This window comes from Sycon ciliatum, chromosome 2, assembly GCF_964019385.1.
Source record: "Sycon ciliatum chromosome 2, ocSycCili1.1, whole genome shotgun sequence".
NCBI classification, from domain to species: Eukaryota; Metazoa; Porifera; class Calcarea; order Leucosolenida; family Sycettidae; genus Sycon; species Sycon ciliatum.
The window spans coordinates 20,362,450-20,388,469 of NC_088644.1; the positions used below are offsets into that span (position 1 = coordinate 20,362,450).

Here is a 26,020-nt window from a genome sequence, read left to right on the forward strand (position 1 = left end):
GAAATTAATTCCGTGAGAGTTTCCCCACTCATCAGAGTCTGATGTATATCTGCTTTATGACCAAGACCTGAATAGTTCAAGGTCTTATGGGACGGAATATCTCATATCCGTAGCATACTATGCACTCTACAGCATTTGGAACCTGCTCAAAATGGCTGCTCCACAATGTGTGACACACTTCAGAAGATATAGTATGCATTCAAATGGAATTGATAATATAATTATATAATAACACCACGAAACCCAACAATAACATTGTTCCCATCCGAGGATCTCACTACAACGTGAACCCATTTTCTTTTCATAAAAGGGCTACACTTGGATAAGAAGGCTTGCCACCAGTAGTTCAATGTAATTGACTGTAAGTACATGTATATACCTTTGATACAGTTGTTGACCACACTTCTGTTTGTATAATCCATGCCTGATAAGCCATGTGACTATGACAAGCTGGACTCGACTGGACATTCCAGGTACTGAATGCGGGCTGGTGATCTCTGGCATGATCAAATCACTACTCGCACCTACGGTCATACAATGTACCACACTACTTGAAGTAGTACATGCACATGTAGGTAATGTTGCATTATAAAATAATGCATTCACGCCGGTTTGATAGTTATGCAGCACAGCTCCGACAGTGGCAAGGTGTCGAGGATGCGCAAAGGAAAGTGTACCGATCCGATTAAGGTTGAAAACATGAGCATTATCCTTCATCATGTGTCCACCACCTACATGTACAACATGTACATTGTAAGTCCTTGTCACCTAGGTGTATACTACGCCAAAAACAGCATACTGGTAAGACATGGAATCCAACTCAGGGGCGTAGGAGGGGTTTTGGAAGTGGTACAACCGAAGATCGGCGCGGCCAAAGGCCGTTTTGGAGGGGGGTCGGGGAGACCTCCCCCGGGAAAATTTTGTAAAAAAGACACAAAATCCTGCGTTCTGGGAACTTCTGGCACAGTTTATAAAGTCATAATTTCACGGTCAGAAGAGACGTGCATGGACATGCACAGATACATGGCAGATCTTCGAGTACGAACTCGTAGATCTACGAGTCTAGAAAAAGGTCAAAGTCTGATGCGCATATGCGCATACATGTATGCGTCGATGGATCCTGATTTTTTATTATGGTTTTGCACGTTCCGGATGGACCACACTTTTCGAAAAATGGTACGGCCATGGTCGTACCAGGTGCTACGCCCCTGCAACTGGCTCATGAAGAAGGCCTAGCTGTGCTCCAAAGGCACGGCTGAGTTCCCATGCATGTACAGTGTACATGTGGGTCGAGTGCTTATGTGACGGGTCATGGGTGGGGGGGGGGGGCATTCTTCTATTCAGGAGTCCGAGTTTCATTTTCCAGCACTGTCTCGGAATGTACTAGTGTAGATAACGTACCTTAGTCTACCCTACACTAGGCTACAGCCTAAGCACCTAAGCACCTAAGCACCTAAGGTAGAGGCACCACAGTGACCTTTCTTTTCAGTCCCGCTATCTGTTTACACTGATCATGCAGCAGGGAGAGATAGTTTAGGAGCACGACCCTGGACCAGCACGATAACCATGATAACAAGACTCCGAAAGATAGATGAGCACTAGTTTTGTCACAAACATGCTACTTGTACTAACGTTTAGTCAGTGGTGACATGTTGTACCTCATCATCTCTGCCTAAACTAGCATGCTAAAGACGTATTCATAGGCTCACCAGTTTTGTCACAAAAATGTTACTTTACTCAGTACTCAGTAGTGACATGTTATTCCTCATCATTCCTGTCTAAACCATACTAAAGTATCCACAGCGTAGCACATCTACGGGGTACAATCCAGTAGTTCGACGTATTCTTTCCAAAGCCGAAGCAGAGACTGATGGTGATCTGCAGTTTTGTAACACATTACCTAGAATTTCATTCCGCTTGTTGAAGTTGCCACGTGCCTTTCCAACTCTCCAACTCAAAGCCGTTGCAGAACTTTCTTTCTTTCTTCTTCTCCGCAGTGCTTCGTAACAATGTGCAGTGCGGTGCACTAAGCACCTTCTGGGGTGCGTGGTGACGAAGAAACTCGATACACACCAAAAAGGTAGTCAATGATAAGCGCAAAGATTTGAGCTTCCAACTAACGCTACTCCGAAACCAAGTCGCTTGAAAACTGCAACCTTTCATCCACGCTACTGAATTTTATCCTTTTGCACCAAGGCAGATAGGTAGGCAGGCCGGTGTGATGACCCTCAATCATGCATAGCCATGGTGAAATGTAGTGTGTTGATGTGCACTAGTTTGTGCATGAACCAACACACTCATGCTCAGCAGCAACTTGAGCAAGGTCGTGGTATGAACCCGTAGATCTACCGACCGTGCGCCCGCAGTCTCGGTACCATCCGTGAATGCCGTCCATGCTTTGCAGGCTCTCTCGTCTGTGAGGAAATCTGAACTGCAGAGTGCAGAGTGCAGGTGTGAACTACCACATTGGCTGGAGATCGAGGACACGCATTGCACCACCATTGCGCAGCAATCCCCGTTGCAGATCTACTAGTGTTCTCCACTGCTCCGATAATGACTGTAGACTCTACCTTGTATCTCTTCACTCTGGATTCAGAACGACTGCATGGCCAGGATCTAGGGGAGGTTGTGCGAAAAAGCGGAGATCATAAAGCAGGCTTGCTCTTTGTGGCCTGGCCACAATCTTAACCCGCTTCTCGCCTGCAGCGATATACAGTCAGTGGAATTGTACCTACTGCCTACTGGACTTCGACGCTCTCGGACTGATGAGACATGTTTTGTTAGTTCAACGATATTATTGGCGAAGAGAGAGAGAGAGAGAGAGCGAGAGTATGCTCAACGAAAGGTAGTTCACTAATCACTCTCTGGGAGCGTCTATTTCCGATCCCAGTTCTTTCCAGAATTGGTAACACACCTCTTGCGGTGCACGGTTCCTTCAACTCGTCACATTCTTGCCCCAGATTTAGAATGAACACTCGCGACTCGCGTGTATGTGTGCGTTGGTGGCTAAAAATGATCAAGAAATCTAATACAGTACCTGTCAGAATCGCACGCGCAGTTCCCGGGGAATGCTTCTCTGGTCACAGAAAAGCCGACGTGGTCGCACCACGAGACGGGTTTTTACCCATCAGTCAACGACAGTTTCGTGCCTTATTAGTGCTGCATCAGCGATCTCCTCACCAAGTATTTCCCTCAAACTGATCAGAAGTACGGGCGCGATAACGTGCAGAACATCGTTTCTCTACATCGATACATACTGTACCCAGTTTTACCTCACGACGAGAGTGCTAATGAGTTTTACATAAGTAATTATTTATTTGAAGTACAATGCATAATGATGTTCAGTGAGCCTTGTCAATACGATTGTCATTGTCAGCACTTACACGATGGAAGAAACCGCGCTTTCTTAGGCAAGGGGGCTGTCCTTAGCCATTGGCGGATACTGCCGGCAGAGAATTTGGCAGACTTTGGTGCTTGTTCTGGTATGTTTCGTGCAAGTTCGGTATGTGGATAAAGAAATAGAACCGAAATCAAGGAAGTGCTTGCCATATGGGTTGTATGGTTCTACTGCCAATTTTTCGAGCATTACCCGCTAAGGGCTAAGTGTCCTATGCCGAGAACGGCGAGTCGTAACGGCTTTCTATCCAGGTCCAGGATGATTAATTTTATCCCAGCTGCAATCTCCATGTAAACACGGTACCGGTATTTTCATTGAAGAAACCAATACTGATGGCTCGACCGTTTCCCTACAGTCATATTCACTTGTTCCTTTCGATGGGATTCACTGGCTTGTGTCAAGTCGACCTTGGACGTACAGTATTCTGCTCAACATATTTACTCACATACAATGTACATTGTACAATCATAATTATACCAAACATACATGAAACATACAACAAACTCTCCTCCTCCATTGTTGTATTATTCAACAACAGCCGAATGATAAATGAAACATACCAGATAATTACCAAATCCCGCCGATTTTCTGTCGGTATTACACGAAGGGTGTGTGGCAAGTCCTTCACTGAGGTTTTTATACTTACCACCCTCACCCCCCCCCCCCCCTTCTCTCTCTCTCTCTCTCTCTCTCTCTCTCTCTCTCTCTCTCTCTCTCTCTCTCTCTCTCTCTCTCTCTCTTTCTCTCTACTTTCCAGGTTCTTCGGTCGCACTCAACGTGTCTGTCTGGGGTCGCGGACTAGCTCTATATCAGCTTGCACGAGTGGTGTCCCCCAAGGTTCGGTGCTGGGTCCCATTCTGTTCAGTCTTTACATCCGCGAGGTCCCCGCTGTAGTTGGCCAGTCCGAGTCAGTTCGGACGACATTGCGCTCGCGTGCAGCCGGCGAACAGCACAGGAGGTATCCGATGTCTTATCTGCTTCGGTTTCAATCCTTGCAGACTGGCTGAAAGATCGAGGCCTGATCCTCAATGCTGGCAAGAGCCAAGTACATGTAGTGCCAATTCCTGCCGGCCGTCAGCACACAGCTGATCTACAGGTCGTCTGCCATGGCACTTCACTGCCTAGTGTGCTAAGTGCTCGTTATCTTGGCGCCACAATCGATTCCGTCATGTCCTGGCACGCCCACATTGCCAAATGTTCTGCACGCGTGTCGCAGAAGATCGGAGCACTCTGGCGAATGCGCCGCTGCCTGAATCATCAGTCACGCATGACCTACGTCGCTGATCATGTCTGACCTGCTGTATGCCTCAAACGCGTACTCTAGCTCACTGCAAAGAAGGTACCTCGACCGTCTACAGGTCCTGCAGAACAGGTCAGTGGGGCTCGTGCTGTCTTTGGCCGCCCTCCGTGGTCGTCTGCCCGCGACCTGCTGGAGCGCATAGCAGTGTTCCGTGTGGCAGAAGCCTTCAATCAGAAGCTAGCATACCTGGTGTGGCGCTGTCGTTATGCACTGGCAAGTCCAGAGTTGCAAGCCCTGCTAACCCCCGCTGCACCCGGCCCTACTCGGCTCCAATCTGCATGGGCCTGTGCGTGCCAGTTTCCCATTCGGTTGCGGGGCGGGAGCGCTTTGCTTGGAAGGGTGCTGTATTATGGAATGCCCTCCCCAGCGACATCCGTGCCATCCATCACGCTCGGCAGTTTCGCACGCAGGTAATCCCACACCTGTGCCCTGTAGATGCTGAAGACAAGCGAAATCTTCTGTTTTTTTCTGTTCTCTTTCTGTTGTACCCGATCTCCCTCTGATATACCGCTGACTCTACGCTGAAGATCTAAGCATTTTAATTATCATTCTCATTATAATTTTCCTATTCGCTTTCATGTTATTGGGTTCTATGCCCGTTTGAATTTGCGAATCAAAATAAATACAAACAAACAACAAACTTCCCTTTGTTCCTCCATCTATTTGTATTCCGCTCTTTGCCTTCGGCGATTATTGAGCCCTCTATGGACGGTGGATGAACTGCATACATGTATGTTCCTCTATCGCATGGAATCACGCACTACACCGCATGCAGCGTACATGTATCTGCCCTGAAATACAACATTATACATTACACATGTACTTATACATGTACATGCTCAATGAGCCTCAATCTGCAGACAGAACAGTTTCGTCCTTTGTGGATTCCTCAGCGCAGCACAGAAAAAATGAGGCGGACCTGATAGCAATGAAAAATAAATGATTATTGTGTACATGTACAGTGTATAATGTGCTCGTGCAGTGATTTATCAATTATTGACACTCAGTACATGTGTAGTACATGTACTGTCCTTTCCAACTTTCATATAATGTCACGTACATGTACATAGTATTAGACATGTATAAACCTTGTTTTGTTGAAACATAATTATTGTTAGTTGACAGCATTGTAGCAAGGTGGAGGACCACCGTCTTCGGAAACAGTGACCTTTCTACAACCATCAACGGTTGGTAAAGTCCGATCTTGCGACCATCTGAACCGTATGGGGGTTAGAACCGGTTCTGATTCTCTGTATTCTAGGGAGTTGTCTTAGACGTCTTGTTGTTGCACCGTCAGTCGTGTATTCTTTGTTCGCTCCTACATGCAGATGTCTTCTTGATACTCAGTCCTCATAAACTCCAAGTAGTAGCTCTTGTTCTTTCTTTCTCTCTTTTATACTCTTCCTTCTTTCTTTCTTTTTCCTACTTCTGCCCAACAGGTACTGTCACCTTCTCACGACAGTGTCATGGTGGTGACAGTACCTGTTGTCAGCTGACGAGCTGGGAGAGGGACGCCATGGGCAGAAGGAAGTTGGAAAAAGAAAGAAAAAAGGGTATATTAAACAGAGAAGAAAGAAGAACAATTCAGAACAAAAGCTACTAAGTTTATGAGGATCAAGAAGACATCCAGGAGCGAACAGAGAATACACATCTGACGATACTGCAACGAGAAGTCTAAGACAACTCCCTAGAGTAAAAGGGTCAGAACCGGGTCTAACACCCATACGGTTCAGATGGTCGCAAGACCGGGGTTATACCAACCGTGTGGATGGTTGTAGAAAGGTCACTGTTTCCGAACACGGTGGTCCTCCACCTTGTTACATACTGTCACCCAACAACATGTACATGTACATGTATGTACAATGTACATACATGTACATGTACATTTTCGCTTGGAAGACTAGCACGAGACGGTTGCTCACTAGTTACTTACCTAGGTTCTCGGATTCGTAAGAGCTTTGTTTGTTTCGTTTGTTTGTTTTGTTTGTTTGTGTTTATCGAACTTGGCACATTAACCTGGAACTGGGCCCATTACCATTAGGCGAATATGGAAGGAAGAGAAAAGAAGGAAAGGAAAGGTGGGAAGGGATAAGAACCACAAAGTTGAAGAGCTCTGGAGAAGACCTGGTTTATCCGAGCACTATGAATTGCTAGCACATGATAAGCCGCTGCATTGGTGTCGGACCCAAGCCGCGAAAGGTCACTACTGATAATATACCAGATACTCAGTACATGTAAACACGTTACGGCAGTACCGGTACTTACTTCTCGTCCCCGTTTGAGGACATATTTCGCGTGTCGACAGGGGACCTGATGCTATTCACCACACAGATTCATGCACAGTGTCCTGTCCGCAGATCGATGGCCGATATCCGGGTCTGTCAGAAGCGACGTAGATCCACACATTAACAGAGTGGAACCGCCGGAGAGAGCCCCCGGTACCCGGGTCAAGCCTGAGACTTGATATGAGAACCGGGATATTCTGGGCTGCAGAGTTTTGATACCGACACCCATGCAGTAGACACCACACAGGATAACCAGGTAACAGATCAGCGTGACACAGAATACTATGATACCTGGTCACCAGCACTTAGCGTACAGTCGCAGTGCTCAACTGAAGTCTGAAAAGAAGTTACTAGTAATACAAAACCATCACATCTTTGTCACGGGTGTGTCTCACGACATGCTGTAGGACCTGACTCAATCGTTCTGATACCGGAATGGTGGGTATGAAGTAGTACTACCAACAGACACACACGCACAGAAGAACTCTACTCGAACCCCTGAGAAGGACATGAAGTGACCGCCATATCATCTAAGCTACACTAAGCCGCTCTAGCGAATTCCTGGAAATTTATCGCAGTCTAGCGTGCCATACACAAGGGTAACGTTTCCTTGATCTGTGGTGGTTGTGACGTTCATGGTTCTTCCAGCTTTCGTTAACACGTGGGATGAGACAAAGCAGTCAAGGGCTTTCTGTTGTTGTTCAAGCCTTACCAATGTTTCCCCTTTTCCCCAGCAGATGAGGGCTAATTAATTTATTTGATCAACCACAGGCAAGTCGTACACGTCTACGAGTACATCATCTCGCCAAAGAGAATCTTCATTTACATGTACCTCACAGCAGCTTATGGGCAGCAGGGCTGACTTCGTGGCTTGACCCAACGATCCCAGCAACGTCACTATCACAGCACCAGTACAGTGTAGTGTACAATGTAATACATGTCATGTACTGGCTGGCATTGTGTTACTCTTTGCCACTGGCATTGGTCTCCACTAGTAAGTAAATAAATAGCATCACAAATCTCTGACATGTTGAGAGTGACGTTATAAGATGTAAATGATTATGTACATGCACTCTGTGTGTCGGTGTTGAACGACATCACGATATCCATTCGTCAAGTACATCGTGACTTCACGTGTTTAGCTTTTAGTTTAGAAGTAAACGTTTTTTGTTTATGTGCCATCCATCATTCCATGGCTGTAGTAGTGCCCGGTGGCGGTGGGGATGCACTGCTTGCTTGAGGGCAGCTAAGACTAGTAATAGTACAGGGAGTTTATACACTAGAGCGAGGCGGTGGAACTGGAAGCAAGCTGCATCTCGCACATGTGCACAGCTGCTCTGCTCTGCTCTGCACTACATCACGTACAAGTACATGACTGTACAAAATTAATAACGTTAGTACTACATAGCCATTGCCCGGAATTTCTAATGACCGTGTGCACCGGATGTTGGAGACCACATCTGTGCAGTGGATGTCATGCATAGTGTACGCTGTAGATTCGACGTTCTACACCCGCACAGTCCCCAGTCACCAGTCACCAGTGCATGTACCACGTACATGACTGTATAAACTCTAGCATCATTTAAAATTTCTCAATGCATGTCCATGCCAGTACAGGTTAGGTGGTACTTACCCGCATCTCCCACTACCATTACCACCACTACCACTACTACCACTACCACTACCACCACTACCACTACTAGTACTAGTACCAAGAGTAGATAACAAGAGTGTGCAACTCCGGATCTCTCCTGCACAATCTGCAGATACCCCCACCCACGGCGGAATTTTTTGTTGACGTCACCTTTTTCAGAAGAACGCGCATTTTGTTGCAGAGCAGTGTGAGAGCACGTGCTGGGCACCGACTTTGTAGTGCAAATGCGGCCAAGTGCACGAGGGAAACTTTCCAAAAGACTTATAATTATAGTCATAGCGCGTGCGTCGTCGAAAAGATTACGTCAACAAAAAATTCCGCCGTGGGCCAACCCATCCGCGAGTTGCACACTCTTGTTTATCTACTCTTGCTAGTACTAGTGCACTGATGATGTGTGAAGTGTTCAACTCATGCCTTGCACATGCATGGCTTGAATTCGAAGTAAGTGTAAGAAAGTAAGTGTAAGAAAGTGAAGAAAGAAAAAAATGTGGTCCAAATGCATACGGATGACGTAGACTGAAAAGCCGCCAGACGCTGAAAATCATTATAATAATTGAAGCGAGACTGCTACGTAACAACATTACTACATGTACATATTTGTACATGTACATGCTCAGAATGTGGAGACCACTTGCATAATGCTCGTAAATCATTATACATGTACATGTACATGTACATGTACATGACGTAATGTACATTGTAGTTATTTCCCACTATGTAAGGGCTGACCACTGACCAGGCAGGCACAGTGCATGGGTTGGTCAAAGACCATGATTGAGGTTCGAGAGGTACGTGGTTCAAGTCCTGCCTGGGAGCGGTTTTTCCAGCCGTGCTGCTACCCACAGTCAACTAATACTTGGAACTTGTGGCCAGGCACAAGGGGTACGTGGATGCGGCTAATGGGGTTTCTCGGCACTTGTACTAGTGGTTGTGAGACTTATCCACTCACCCCCACCGTTAGGCGCTGCATCTGCAGCTAGGGTTTAACGGGTGTTAGCGGCCGTCGTGAGTTCCCTTCGGGAACGGACACGATAATTTGCTTTTTTTCTTCTTCTTTTTTAAGGCCTGAGTGGATGATAATGCACTAGCAATGCACTAGCATTAAGAATACCCTAAACGAGTACTTTAAAAACTCAGCTGCTAGCTGTTTCCACCTTGTCAGGTCTATGTCAGGTCTCCTCAGCCAAGGTCTAACTGCGTGAAACACACCGTGAGCTTTGCACGCACGCCGGCAACTTTGACACTAACTTACTAGAAAGGTATGCCCCCACATGAGCGCGACCCAAAACAGTGCGGTTGACTTCAGCAACGCCACCCCCCCCCCCCCCACACACACACACACACAAGCCCCATCCCCATAATGGGGCGTGCAAGTGATGAGACGAGCTACGGTGACACAGTGTCGCATTAGGTCGCGCTGTACTGGGGGGGGGGGGGGGGGGGGGGGTGCTATTATGAACACGCAGCGTATAACTATAAAGTAGTTGCGCTGTGTTGGGCGCAAATCACTAGACAGAGTGCTCAACCAAGCCGGGGCGAGGGAGAGAGCGAGAGAGAGGGCGAGGGCGCTTAGAGTCACTGGTCTTGCTTTGGTACTCCATCCACCATGCATGCCGGTTTCTGCATTGTCGTACTCTGTTCATATGCAACGCATCATAACTAAACTTGTGAAGTACAGTTGAACATCGATTATCCGACCACCTCTGGGCAGACAACTGTCAGGCGGTGTTCAGATAAGGCAAATGTTCTGGATAAGAAAAAAACTGTCACTCACACACTTTCAGTGGTTATTACTAGCCGCACGACCTTTTTACTTTTTACTTTTCAAAATTTTCGTATTTTTTGAATGGCTCACTACATGCACAGTGCGTACTCTACGGCACGTGCGCCCAAAAAAACTGTTACGGATAATCGAATGGTCGGATAGTCGATGTGCGGATAATCGATGTTCAACTGTACAGTGTGATGGAGGAGGCAGAAGAGCATTTCCTCATGCATAAAAGAGAAGAGAGAGAGGAACATCCCGTTAGACATGCAGACAGAAGGACATGCAGATGGACTGGGTTGGAGGTGGACAATGGGAGTCCATGAGATGCTAGAATAATTCTAGCATCTCATTGATTGAGGAAGAGCGGAATTCAAATGTTCTGAGGATGGCGTAACAGGAGTATGTACACCGGCTGCAGGGAGACTTAGCTGGCATAATTATGGAGGACGTCTGGCTGGGAGGCATATGAGATAGTCAGTTTTTTTTCAAAGCACACAATCCTACTGATGATGTGGGGTAACAGTAATGGGACAGAAGACTAGGGCAAACAGACCGTGAAAAGGGGTAGGACATGCAAAAGCAAGGTGTAGGTTAGGCGAGTTCAGCTAGTCCGACCAGAGGTCTTGGAGTCAGCACTGGATGCGCGCGCACCAGGAAAGGGTGAGGGCGGCCAAGCCAGTACAGGCGGCGTGATGCGCATGCATAGAAGATTCGCCGCACCATCGCTGCCCTCTACCTCCTGTATAAAGCCCTCTGCGATAATTCTCCCTCTGTTCTCTCGACAATGGCTCCACCCCGACACACCCGCCAGGCTGTACGACTATCCACCGCGCATCCCCATCAGTTACAGAATGTTCTTCCTGCCAGTTCCCGGAACAATGTGAGCCGAGCCTTTCCCCACTCCGTTATCCCCATTTGGAACCAGCTGCCTGCCTCTATCATTCCCCACCCATTTCACCCAAAGAACATCCAGAAGTTCAAGCCAGCAGCTTATCACCATCTCCTCACAACAAACTGGCACTGGGCCACTCATAGCGTACGCGAGTAAGAGGGTACAGTCAGTGTCCTACCCTGCTTGGACCTAACCTCTCCTCACAGACAGTCTCCTCTTGAATTATTAATTAAAAGTCTAACAGTGTTCATGTCAATACTCAACTCATTCTTTTGCTCACTGAGCAATACAATCTTTTCATTTTCTTTCTTCTGTTTTCTTTTTCAACTTAATCCTCCGTACCCGATTTCCCTTTGGTGCGTCCATGGAGCTATGAAGCCGAGACCACTGGCCCCACCACCACACTCCATTATTCACCCCAGTGTCTGGAGATATGTGGATTTTGTAGGAAAAAAAAGAAAGAAAGAAACATTCCACGAAAAGTGACTGTACCCGGCCGGGTCGAGACCTGGGATATGGGAGTCACGAGTCCTGTGCATGGTCTGTTCGTGATGTACATAATGACATTGTATACTTGAATGGCTGTCTGTATTCCCCGCGGCACAAGTCAGAAGTATTTCACGAGGGGAATGATCTATCATTCAAAATTTTGGCGCCCGTACCTTCGAGCTGTGGCACACGACGTTTGCTTGACTAGCTGTCACAGTGTCAGTGTCAATGTCACGGTGATGAGAGCAAAGGTATGATGCCTACTGGAGTAAGAATACATGCTTTGGACATGGCCTGTCTGCCGTCCTCCGGAGAGTACAATCGTCAATCCCCCCGCTACACAACACCATAGCTGGCATAGGGAAGCTGCGAAGTCAGGCTGCGGCTCACTGGCCAGTGGCCAGAACTCGATCGCATCCGAACGACTATGCCTAGCCTATGATAATGAGCTCATATACGCGTACCGAGTAAAGGACCGTCGAAGGTGGAGGTGTGTTGGAGAGAGGGTTTCTGCCTGGACCCGAAAAAGAGTTTGATTCTGCCACGAAGTAATAGGTCCATCAATAACAGCGCGTAGCTAGCTGATTCGAATTTCCTTTCTGCCCGCTCAAGTGTCATTGTTTCCTCATTCAAAATTTCCGTCGACGCACGTCGTGTTACTAGCTAATCTGGCATACAGATGGTGTTCTGCTGGCCATGTTTGTTTGAGAAAACTTACTTCCTAGCGGTCCGCACATGTCATTCGGGATAAATATGGCATTGGAATATGTTTGCCTGCTTGGATAGCTGCCGCCGGTTAGCAACGCACAGAGCGAGCCTGATCTCAGGAGTCCACTACCGGGCATTTCAGGAGAATGACCACGGTGAGACGATACGCCCTGCTGGTGATGCTGGTGTTCACCAGCTGCGGCTGCCAGTTACCTCAGTGCTGTGGCGTTCATGTGGAGACTTCAGCGCGGCAGCATGGCAGTGCATCTGGAGCTATCCGGTCACAGCCAGAGGTAAAGACGATGTGTTTCATGGGCTCAAACGACCCGATGAACTCGTGGGACCCGATATCAGCGCTTGCGGAAACACCCAGTATGCTTTCCAAACGCGACTACGATGGTGTGGCTGTTGTGTCTAGTCTGATGACATCCGTTAGCCTAGAACTGCAGTCAGGTATAGAGTCTGTAATGGCTGTAGCAGCTACCTGGGACTACGAGCAGCTGTGGCCAAGAATAAAGTCCAGTTCTACCTACGTCTATCACACGAACCTCTCATCTTGGTACCGCGTGCTCAGTGCTGAGCCTAGCCCGCCTCGATACGGTTTTTCACTTGTGGCATCCAATGATCACAGGTTTGTAGTGCTACATGGTGGCTTCACAAATGATCCAAAGTATTTCACGGATGACACCAGCATTCTCAACGACACGTGGAGATTTGACATTGCCACAGCAGGCTGGCACAAGCCTAATATATCCGACACCCCTGGCGGCGATGTGAAACGTAGAGCGGCGCATTCAGCAGTCATACTGCGCGATCCCGAAACCGACATAGCGATGATGATGGTATTCGGCGGCTTCACGACCTCCAACCAGGAGACAAATGACCTGCTGACATTGAACTTGGAGTATGGAGTTTGGGATGAAGTGGAGCATGACAGTTCATCACTCTGGCCTAGTCCACGCTACATGCACTCAGCCGCCACTACAATCAACAACACTATGCTCATATTCGGAGCTAAGTATGATGAGGTGCTCGTCAAGCATGACCTGTGGGAGTTCTCTCTAGAAACGAAACAGTGGCGTGAGCTGCCAGAGCTTAACTACACCATAATTGAGTGGTATGGATGCAGTAGCAATCTCTTTGCTCAGAACTTCTCGCCAAACGTAGCATACTATTACCGAAGCCTCGATACGCTATTTGTGTTCCCGTTCAAAGGCGGTCGAATTTGGCTGGGAGACATGCCACGTGCGCTGTTTGAGTACGATGATCCACTATGCACATGCTACTTCAACAGGTCGGATCCCGACCAGGAGTGGAAGTGTGCAAAGATGGCCATGCCGGACAAGATGGATGACTTCTTCTGGGTGGCGGGCACCAGCGGAGCGTTTGGTATTTACCACTTTGGATTTTCCTACGGTGTGGTGTCTCCGACAGAGTGGGTGTTTAACTTTTCAGAGGCCGCACACGCGCCTGGTGTGTGGCAAGCATCACTTCGCCAGTACCCTTCCACTTCCTTCTCAGTTCCACACCATCACATTCTGTCCACGGCCGACTATTTCCCTGCCACGAACACCGTGTTTCTGTTTGGTGGCCTGAAGCTGATTGACACAGGGGCTGTGTGGCAAGAGCAGGGCCCGTATGACTTAGACATGGCTGAAAATGACCTCTGGCTATACAGTACTACCGAGGATACTTGGTCTCGACTACAACTCAACAACACACCACCAGAGCGCTATGCGCACAGCTCGACTGTGGCGCATGGCCGCGCGCTTGTCATTTTCAGCGGATTTCACCGGTTTGAGATGTCACTGCAAGATATACTGTGGTGCTTTGATATGTTGACATTGAAATGGGCATTAGGTCCCGCTGTAGCACGGTCCGTTCACGATAGCTTGTGGAGAGGGCACGCTATCACCGTGTTTCTGCCAGCAACAAACGAGTTGATCGTGCATGGAGGCTTCTCGCCATCCAATGAGTTCCTCAACTCCCCGTACAATGACACTTGGGCATTCAAGTTTGCATCTAACGACCTCAGTGACGTTGTTGGGTGCAGGGGCAATTGGCAACAGTTGAACTGCCCCAATGCACCACAGCTGCTTGGACACACGGCAGTGGTGTATGGTGATGATGTGATTGTGTTTGGGGGAGCACAGTTTGATGGCTTTGAGTCTGGCTTCAACTTGGCACCGCAGAATCGAACATGGAGGCTGCACAGGGCGCTCGGCGATTGTCATTGGGAAGAAATCATCACAACACATGCTGCAGACTCTGCCAGCCAGTCCAATGTGCTACAGGCAAGACTATGGCATACCAGCGTAGTGTTTGGTGCACAGATGGTAGTAGCCGGTGGCTGTATCCCAGTGTTGACGTGCGCAGACTTAGCCTACCCTCTAGCCTGCTGCCACGATGCTCATATAATCATGACACATGTGTGGGTGCTGAATCTGGTCACATGGGAGTGGACCTATATCGTAATTAGATCTTCAGATCTCATGTACTCAGGTAAGACATGTACAGTAGACCTGCTATCAATAGTACAATGTTGATATCACATGCTTACTACTAAGGCCCAGTAAGGGGCTGTCCATAATTGTTGCCATTTATTGGAACTGTGCAAAGCATAGACTTTCGGAGTCTCCCCCCCCCCCCCCCAACCATTCACACATGCTAAATTGTAAAGTCATTATGACAAGCTTGTATCTTAAAATAGTTTTGCCCTATGAGAGAACATATCGCTGATAATATGGGGGCAAAGGATGAAACTTCGAGAAAGGTTCCAGATTGAACAGCTAGCGTTTCAAGTAACTCTGTTTGCCATCTGCAATGCCTATGTGTTTTCTTCCAGGTATGCACACTGCTGTGGCGACCGACCACCGCATGCTCATCTTTGATGGCCTGCGAGGCAGTATAACTGCCTCTCCCAATCGCATCTATCGCTACGATTTGCTGCGAAAAGATTATCAAGTCATGCTAGCCTCACCGGCAGGGAAGTCGTCAAACTCATTCTCCGATTTCAACTGGACCACATGTCCTGTAGACTCCTATGGGGACCAAGTTGGCTCCAAGACATGTTCGCCGTGCCCTGAAAGAACAAACACTGAACGGCCAGGCGCCACTTCCTTGGAGAGCTGCCGTTTCTGCTCCTCGGACACAGTGTGTTATGGACACGGTACCTGCGTTGTTGATGAGTACTTTCAGCCACACTGTGACTGCCAGCTTGGTTACCTATCAACAGACAATTGTCGTCTCCCGCTGGCCTTTCTCTACATGGGATCTGGCATTCTCTTCCTCATCTTGATGATAGTGTGTCTAGTGCTCTGTCGGATGTACAAGAAGAAGAACAAAGTGGAGGCGCTGGTGCAGCGGCGACTCATGAGATCGCAATCGCAAGTTGCCCAGCTGAATCTAGCGTGGCAGGTGAGATGGCACTTTGGGCGATGGGCCGGGGCATAGTACTGGAAGCTTACTAGTAACAGGAACTGACTAAGCATGTGATTCCCATTACAGTGGCATGTACCGGTGTGTGTGTGTGTGTGTGTGTGTGTGTGTGTGTGTGTGTGTGCCCGTGTGTGTATGTGTGTGCGTGTGTGTGTGTGTGTGTGTGTGTGTCGCTACATTAATCGGGGCTTTTTTTAACATCACTGCATTGTGTTTCTTGATTTTTCTATTAGATTGACTATGGAGAGCTGGGTATGGATAAGAGAGTTGATGGCGAAACTCCGGGTGCATTCGGTGAAGTATGGCTGGCAACGTACCGGGATATGCCAGTAGCAGTGAAGAAACTGAAGGCCGTGCAGATTGATCCCAGAAGTCGCCTGGATTTTGAACGAGAGGTGAGATGGAGTACCTATCTATTGTTACCCATACAGTGAATGCACGCAAGCGCCGCCATGTGCCATGGCAGCAATTCCTTCAGTTTCTAGCCATGTGCTTCTGCACACAATCTAGTATACACAAGTGTGCTGGGATACTGTCTTAGTTGAAGATAATTCACAGCATGTGTTGCGGTGGCATGCTCACACCAATATTTAGATCATTTTTGATTTACATTGGAGGACGGGTGGGGGGGGGGGGTTGCACTATCAGTATTATACAGAGCTCCCATCGTTGGAGCTGAAGTGTATCAATCTACTATTTACATGAATACTGTGCAACTCTGGCATATGCATAATGGTGGCACAATTTACATGTAGGACAGCTGTGTAGTTGATAAGTGGATCACCAAGAGTAAATAAGTTCCCAAGAGTGTGTAACTCTGCATGCCCTTTCTATCAGGTCCGCCGACAGCAACAACTCACATCACGTGGTGAAGTGTTCACGTTGCATGTTCCCAGCCCACTTTTAGCAAGCTGTGGAGTAGTAAAATACTATACTCACATGATTAGAGCCCACTCTTGAATAGTGCCCTATCTCGAATAGTGCCCCAGTCTCTAAGAGCCAGTGAAAAATGAAGCCCTCTCTTGAATAGTGCCCCCCCCCCCCCCCCGAGCTTGTAACCAAGCGCATGTGCAAGTTTGGTGTTCTTTTGCTAATGCTCTTGTCCATGTCATGGAACTGGTGGTTTCGGGCTCAAAATCGCAATCATTGGAAAAATAGTGCCCTCTCTTGAATACTGCCCTCTCGTGAATACTGCCCCATATGTGATGGACATTGAAAAAATAATGCCCCGGGGGCACTAATCGCGCGAGTACGCGGAACACCCTGACAGAAACCCACTCAGTTTCTGCGAGTCCTCAGCTGCCGGGACCGTGGCAGATACTCGGGGTGGGTGCTGGGGGGCTGCACGCACGTTCAGGGCCTTCATTGTGCACAGTGCAATATGTACTCGGACCATGTGATGCGAGTTGAGACCTCATATGCAGAGTGGCACACTCTTGGGAGCATATTTTACTCATGGTACTACGTTAGGCGCTGCATCTCTCGCTAGGGTTTACCGGGTGTCAGCGGTCGTCGCGAGTTCCCTTCGGGACCGGACACAATAATTTATTTCCTTTTTTTACAACATGTCCCATAAGTGAAGTTGACATGAACAACATGTGTCGGGCTGTGACAAGACCTTGTCCTCGTACAGTAACACTACTTAAAAAATTGAAAGGGAAATCTACACGTACAATGGATCATGTCTTGCTGCCATTTTGTTTACTGCTGCACAGGTTGCATTGATGAAGACTATCAGACATCCGAATATTGTCATGTTTCTTGGAGCAGGTCTGCACCAAAACCAGCCGTTCATTGTCGTCGAGTTCATGGCCAGAGGGCCGCTATCCTCCCTGATTCGCAATCTCTCCATACCGGTGAATCTCTCGCAAAAGGTTCGCTGGGCCCTTGACGTTGCCAAGGGAATGCACTACCTTCACAGCCTGATGCCTCCACGTATCCACAGAGACCTGAAAACATCCAATTTGCTATTGAGCGAGTGCTGGGTAGCCAAGGTAAGCTTCATTGCTGAGCGTTTGTGTACTTCTTGAATAGCTGCAGTATACCAGGGGCGCAGCACCCGCTACGACTGGTACAACCATGGTCGTACCACTTTTCGAAAAGTGTGGTCCGTCTGGTACGCGCAAAACCGTAATAAAAAAATTCGGCACCCATCAGATCTTTGACTGTTGTTTGAGTTTGACTCAGCTCGATTGGACACGGCTGTTAGGTGCACTTGGATCACGACAACTTAGTTTTCTGCACGTGAACCATAAAATCCTATGGCTAAAAATGAGTAAAAATGTGCCAAATATACCCAGAACACAGGATTTTGTGTCTTTTTTTACAAAAAATCCCAGGGGATGGCCCCGGACCCCTCCCCCCCCCCATTCATAGCCTGCTCTGTCCTTTGGTCGTACCACTCCCCAAGCCCCTCCTACGCGCCTGCATATTGTTTACTCCTTGGACAAATATAGGATAATGTGACTCTATGAACAGTTGTAGCGTATTTATGCTGCACATAGAGTGTTCGATTTGAATGCACATGCATGGGAGCCACTAAGCAACTATCTTTCGGTCGAGTTTCCTTCTCCACATGACCACCCGAATAACACGCAAAAGCACATGACTCATGAGCAGCGCATACATGTACATGACTGTACAGGCTGTGCTTTCAGATGCACTCACCCTGCTGGCCTGGCCACCCTGGCCACCCTGGCCGGACACATGATGGTTGCCGCTTGACCAATGATTCTTCACATCTGGCGGATCGAGTATGTTATTAGACGTGGGGTGGCCAACCCTCGTACTAAAGACTAAATGGGGCTGCACTATATTGATGTGTTTTCTTCTAGTGTTTTCGGTTTTAAATTGGTTGCCAGCTGTCTCCGAAGCTTAGCTTTATTGTAAGAACCTTCAAAGGCTCCCTCTGCTTTCAGGCTGCACATTCCTGGCCCGGAGCCAGCCCCAGAGGGGTGGTAACTGTTTCAGCACCGGGGTGGCTTCAGGGCTGATAATTCCCCCTCCACCAATTTCAGTATCATAGGAAGACGTCTCTGACAGTTATGAGTTAGCTCTGCGCATCATCATAGCTGGTTGTTTTAGCTGTACATCCTGCTAGCAACAGATATACAGCTAGCACGGGGCAAGGCTAGCACGGGGCAAGAAGAGCAGATAATGCGAGATACTCTACTGAGTCACAGTATACGAGGATAGCCAATTGGCATTTCCACAATGGTGATTGCACACTGGACATTCCATGAGCACTGACACTGGTAGAAACTGCATGGTACAGACATGGCCGTGCCCCCCCCCCCCCGTATCAGTGACGCGGACGCTGCATTCACATAAGTCAGACATACTATAGCAGAACAGTCTCAACGTAATTGGTTGTCTGGCTAAGGGAATTGTTTCTTTATGCCTTTTCTTTATTTTCTATTTTTCATTATGTAACTTACTTCAGCTCAGACTCTGTACTAGAGCTCAGGTGATTCTCTATATTCTCTGACCAGGTTTCCAACTCTTTCTCTGCCCCTATATCTGCACATGCTTGCCCAGGTTGCTGATTTCGGCACAGCGCGCCTTGTCAGTGATGTGTCGTCTCGATCGCCAGTTGCACCAATCGACGAGGAGGACGAGGACGGCATGCGAGAGGCATCACAATACGGCCTGTCCACTTCACCTCGCGGCGCTGCAAGCTTCGACTGTGAAAGCATCGGGCTACTGCACAGCACAAACTCTGCGCTGATGACAAGAAATGCTGGTACACTGCTGTGGTGCTCTCCAGAGATTCTTGCCGGCAAGCCGTATGGTGCGAGTACGGATGTTTACAGGTAAGCCAAGAGATGGGGCCTGTGTGACTTGTGTTTGATCTTGCTCTCGGTGTAGAATATTAGCCAGCAGGAGGAATGAAATATCCCGTGATGCTGAGACATGCATAAATGGATAGCCATTGTTGAAATTTCTACCCTGAACATTTAAAACCCAGGTCCGAAACATGTTCCTTTGCATGGCCAGAGCCTCGGAGCTGTTTGTAACAAAACTATAATACTCCACTATACGCCTATACTTTTAAGTGTTACGTTAAAATGTTCTCACTGAAGTAAAGAGGGATGTTGGACAATGAAAGGTGAAACCAGTGCCCATCCTGGCTATAACCAATACGACTGAGCAATGCTTGAGTTCGTTTCTGTCCCGTCTTGTTTTTGTACCTGCCGGTTTCTTCGGACAGCTTTGGCGTAATCCTCTGGGAGTTGTGCAGCAGGAAGGTGCCATTCTCTGAGTTTCCAGATTTCAAATGGATGTCAAAGATTAGTGATGCGGTGGAAGCAGGTCGCAGGCCCACCATACCCGAGGACTGCCAAGCAGACCTAAGTGAACTGATGCAGCAGTGTTGGCATCATGATCCGGAGCAGAGACCTACATTCAAGGACATTGTACGCACACTGGATGACCTGCAGGAAACAGTACCTTGAGCTGATGCGTATGTATGCAGGCTCGTGGAATATTTATATGGCTCAATTTTCTGAATCGTACTTCTATCAATACACCACTGAGTTACATTGTACATGTACGATTGATTTTTTTTCTGCATCCTGGTTACAATAACGGTGCTGAGCTGAAGCCAGTTCTCTCACTGTTACAGAGACGTGCACATTGAATTTATGTTGAAGGAATTCACGTACAGTAACACAGGAGTAAATACCGAGTGCAGCTATGCTGGTTGAGTTGGTGAAGTGGTATGACTTGGGGTCCCCCAATTGCCAGAATTATGGAACGGTACCTCCTCTGTCTGCTTCTCTGAGCTGCTGGTGACTGGTGTACAGTGCGTTGGTCCAGTCTTCACCCCCCCCCCCCCCCCAAATCAACCGTACTGTGGTCATGTACTACAAATGCTCCACATACAGGCAGGATATGAATTCCTTACACATGGGACACCACAGCCATGAGGTTCAAGCAGATGTCATGTACATGGACGTTGTGCTGTAGCTGCAGAACCCCTACAATGTACATGTATGTACTCTTGGTTCTAGCTGTCTAGCACTGATGACGTGACACAATGTGACCAAGCCGCAGTGAGGAAGATGTACACCTACTACGTATTATGGCACCCTGATCATGGTCTCTCCTCTCTGGTAGATGACAGCCCAGTTCCTCTCCAGCATCCCAGGTTATACTCTCCATCCCAGGTTATACTCTCCATCCCAGGTTATACTCTGCATCCCAGGTTATACTCTGCATCCCAGGTTATACTCTGCATCCCAGGTTATACTCTCCGGCATCCCAGGTTATACTCTGCATCCCAGGTTATACTCTCCGGCATCCCAGGTTATACTCTCCGGCATCCCAGGTTATACTAATGGAGTACTACAAGTAGTACAGTCAACTTTGCGAATAACGACCTTCGGCCGGGCATCGGAAAAATGTCCTTATTCCCCGAAGTCCCATTTGAATGTATGTGAACCCATATTTTTGTATAGTATGACACGCATATCAAAATGAAGCTCTTTTCATGCTCTATGCCAACGTGTACCCCATTTTCATATTACAATTGAAAGGAACTATTAAGTCGATATGGAAGGGAAATAGATTGGAAAAATTAGCCTTTTGCAGGTTTTGGAGCCATCTACAGGGACGTGTACATGACATGTATGATGATTACTGTACAATCATGTAGACCTACAACTACAGGGCATTGTAGTTGTGCTGATCACTCCAACATGTATTTAGAAGCAAAAAAATAAAAAGCACCCCCCCCCCCCCTTGGCTGCATCGTCTTGCATGTGGGCCTTTATCCATCGCCATGGATGGCATGGGTTCTGGTACTTCTGCATGACAGGTATTTGAAATAGCTGTCAAAAGCCCAGAAAGTCGTTATTCAATCAGTGAATATGACCTCGGGGCACTATAAGCATGTCGTTATTCAGATAGTCGTTGTATCCGAAGTTAAATGTATACAGTTAGATGGGACTTTGCTCTGGGCATGGAAATTCTGTCGTTATTCGCGAATTGTCGTTATATCCGCAGTCGTTATTAGCGAAGTTGACTGTACACTTCAATTGAGTATTCTATTTATTGCCGAATTTGGGTCACAGTGTCTTTTGCTTTGTTTCTTACTTTTATAAGTTTCACGAATATGGCTTTGTGAAAATACTCTTTCAAAAAGTACACAGTGTCCTCAAAATACTTCGTTTACACTGAAACTTCACTGCACTCCAAGTCCAAGCTGCAAGATAGGAATACCATCAGTGATATTCTAGATCTTGTCACCTACACTGTACATGTATGTTTACCTATTATTTTACGGAAATAGAGATACTCACTTTCCTCACACCCTAGGAGAGCTGTCCCATTGATACCTTGTTGCCACATGCAGGAATGTCACGCATCCCGCAAGCGGTGTACTCTTGCAGTCTTGGATACTAGTAATATTGAATGGTAACACTAACACTAACAGTAACACTCACGCAGACCTACTGTTTGGAGATCACCGCCTGCATTTCAAGCATTCCTCTATCTGGTCGCACAGCCTAGTGCATGCAGGCTGAAGTACACATGCATGCACTCATGAGTCATGAGTCATGCTGATGCATGCAGTGCATTCCACAATCCAAGAATTCCTAGTTTTTTCATGGCCAAACACCGAAAAGGTGTGACCCACGACAAGTATTAGTTAGTTCTGAGCAGGGACTCCCGGTCCCTGGTTCTGAGGCTAGAGCAGATGCTAGACGAGAGAGAGATAGATGAGAGTAGAGCCTCCACTGCTCCAGTGTCCAATGCAGGTGCCTACTTACAACACTGTACAAAACGCTTCTTCATGGAATGCACGTAGTACATGTAGATCTCCTGCCAGTAGCCTGTTTGTGTCCCAGAAACTATTATACTTTTTTTACGAGTGTTCAATCCAGAGCTTCAGGAGATCATGTTCTGGTGCCAGATGAGTAGAAAACATCAGACCAATGTACAATTACAGAACTCAGAATAACAAGGACAATCAAGGCTTGTTTGCTGCGACTTCAAGTTTCATGCTCTTGCAATCATCAGGCAACATGAAGATTTGGTGCCGACCATGCCAGTATTATACGTGTACATGTATGCCAGGAGAAAGTGGTATGAAAAGCTGTGAGAATGTGGAGGCTAGCGGTGTTATCTTAGGCAGGAGGCTGTGTGCAGAGTGTATGGTTGTTGAAGCCAGGGGCTAGCAGTGCAATGTTAGCGCAGAATGTGTGGCTGGTGTGCCTCCTGCCTAACATAACCATGATAACACCGCTAGCGGCCCCCACATTCTCACAGCTCAGTTTTCATACCACCTTCTCCTGGCATACATGTACATGTACATGATTGGATAATACTGGCATGGTCGGCACCAAATCTTCATGTTGCCTGATGATTGCAAGAGCATGAAACTCGAAGTAGCAGCAAACAAGCCTTGATTGTCCTTGTTGTTCTGTTCTGTATTACGCTCTGCCTCCGCGGTGTTGAGCACTGTCAGCAGTCTCAGCACACTGGGTACACCCTCCGGTACAATGTACAATTATGTATGTACATGTACATGTAGATCTACATTGTACATGTGACATCATTGTTTGTCGAGTTGTGAAAGATGTTCATAGAATGAGCAAGAACATCAAACCTACTTTCACAGGAGTAGCGGCAAGATTACATCAGTCATCAGTAAGCTATGGTACGAGGCAGTAACTAGTAAGGGAAACGTACCAGCATGCGGTAGTCAGTAACATCAGTAACACGTGTTGAACTAAAATTCATGTTCACCAGTTTGAGGGAGTTGGAAGGGAAAGTCTGAAGAAAAAACCGACTTCCACCACCTCAGTGGACTCGAACCAGGGACCCTCCCATATGATCAGCGATGCTCTACCACTAATTGCCATAGTGTAGTCGTCATCCCAGTAGCGAACATTCAACATTTTCTTCAGGCATATACAATCGGTCATGTACATGTAGCCTAGGTGAAACCATATACAGGAATGCATTATAACAAGAAGTCATCCTCGTTGAATGTCTGCCAAAACACCCACCGCTGATGGTATGCACGGGGCATAGCTTCCGAGTCGCTTACTTGTAGACTTATACTAGCTAATATAGGCGTGCGGAGTAACCGTGTTGTACACTGTACCACCGATACTAGCGATAGTGTAGTAATGAGAGTTCGTCACGCAGCCAGTGTATTTTTAGCATAGCAATAGTGCGAGGAGGTGCAGTACGGAGGAATGAGGGAATAATGGAATGAGCACTTTGTATTTTATGTTGTGGGCTGGGAAGAGGCCGGGAGCAGGGCTGAGATTCCAACCGGTCACCGAGGTTACAACAAACGCAATGGATCCAACAATGCAATCCGCCTTGTTGCGATGACCTGCAGAACATCTTTTTCCTGTCATTGACATTCTGATCACACAGGTATTGTGCACACAAAGACAATTCTGCTACTTTGAAATACAACAACCCATTACTATGCATGGGGCTATCGGCTTAGGCGTCGCCATGTCCCTGAGCTCAACCCAACTACATTGTACTGCGCATATCGGTATTCCTTCGCTGTGTCTGTGTGCAACATCACAAAATATGACGTCTTAAAACTATGGAGGAGTGGAGTACATATAAACCGAGTTTATGTACTCGAGTTATGTACTCTTGCTGGTTCGTTTCCGTGTCCATTGGCATAGTGACTATCACGTACTCAAGTCTCATGCGCGCATGCGGCCTTCATCCTTAGCGTTGTGATGCAGCACTGTCCAGCCACTCACTGCTATGCAGGCGCATTCTCCTAACCTGAACCTAACCTGTAATCAACCCGGGTTCCAGGGTGAAATGCCGATTTGCACCAATAGCCATGAGTCGGTCCTTTCAAAGGCGCAATCACCGACGCTGTCAATGTTCAGAGCCCGTCCTACGTCTTTCTCAACAAAGCAGATAACCCAGGGCTCGGAATGAGAACATCGCAATCCACCCGGAAGAGTTCACTGACACTGTACACGTACTGTTACAAAATGTAATGATGTCAATGTACTTTCTTCTCCTACGAAATGCACTGCCAGAAAAGTACAGCACAATGAAGGGACCAATGATGCCATCATGTCATGGCCTTGCACAGCACATACATGTACATTTCATGACATGATTGTACATGTAAGAAGCAGCTACCAACTCCAAGTGGAGCGGGTGGGACATATCGACATTATACATGTACATGTATGTAGATCTTCACGTAACAAGCACTGCCGGCCATAAGGTCATAAGGTCTCGGTATCACTGCTGGATACTAGTATGCGCACCATGTGAGCTGAATACAGAACCGTTCATACTATCTGCTGATGTTACTCAATCTTCAGACAGCTACAAGCTGGTTTGACCCTTTACCATGTACATGTACTGTAGCCTGTAGCCTTGGAGGTCTCCTCAGCTGAGCTCAGAGCTACTGCCAGTAGTAGGCACTTCAGTCACGTGACACGACCTGTCAAAAAGTGCTAACGCTGAATCGCGTACATGCGTGGCACCGCGGAAAGGCGCATGCATAGATCGATCTCTAGCTGCACGGAAGCTGCGCAGGGCCTTCTCGTGTGGCGCAGCGTGTAGCTGAGGCCCTCAGCTTTCGTTTGAGCCCACATACGTCATGATGCGGCAATTTTTTGAACTCACGTACAGTTCGAGTAAAATCGGCAAGGATTTTTCGGGCATTTCACTTGATTGCACGCATTTGCCATGTAGCTCATCGTCTTCAGCGTCGTATTTCCTTTCGGAATCAGTTGTCCTCGTTTGTCCAACACTTTGCGCATTGCTGCGCAAGAAGAAATAATGCGAGGTGTTATTGAAAGCGAGCCGCGACAGTAGTCCTTGTTCGTCGGAGCCCATGCGCATGGCTGCGCAAGAAGAAATATTGCCAGGTGTTATAATTATATTGGAGTCGCATCGGAGCAGTCGTCCTCTCCTGCAGGCGACGAGTAGGACAGTATATACTTCGGCGACTGGACCAAGAGAGCTGACATCAAAACGGCCTGCTTGGAACAAATCGTCAGCTGATCAGCAGGTGGCTTCCAGCGACCAAGAAAAGCATTGACGGTGATATTATACCAAGAATCCAGCACACACTCTATG

The 26,020-nt window shown here is 47.6% G+C and overlaps 1 protein-coding gene across 1 annotated transcript; it reads left to right on the forward strand.

The window, feature by feature from the left end:
- The first annotated feature begins 12,238 nt into the window (after positions 1-12,238).
- LOC135809116 (uncharacterized) lies at positions 12,239-20,619 on the forward strand. The gene is made up of 6 exons (XM_065322387.1): positions 12,239-14,995; positions 15,339-15,910; positions 16,165-16,326; positions 17,647-17,925; positions 19,469-19,743; positions 20,142-20,619. The coding sequence occupies exons 1-6, from the start codon at positions 12,640-12,642 to the stop codon at positions 20,383-20,385; spliced, it is 3,888 nt and encodes a 1,295-aa protein (XP_065178459.1). The 5' UTR covers positions 12,239-12,639; the 3' UTR covers positions 20,386-20,619.
- The last annotated feature ends 5,401 nt before the right edge of the window (positions 20,620-26,020 follow it).

Bases quoted from the DNA above. Each gene is read 5' to 3' on its own strand.
- LOC135809116 (XM_065322387.1), top strand. From the start codon at position 12,640: ATGACCACGGTGAGACGATACGCCCTGCTGGTGATGCTGGTGTTCACC. The intron at 17,926-19,468 runs GTAAGCTTCATT...ATGCTTGCCCAG, and splicing joins GCGAGTGCTGGGTAGCCAAG to GTTGCTGATTTCGGCACAGC. The intron at 19,744-20,141 runs GTAAGCCAAGAG...TTCTTCGGACAG, and splicing joins GCGAGTACGGATGTTTACAG to CTTTGGCGTAATCCTCTGGG.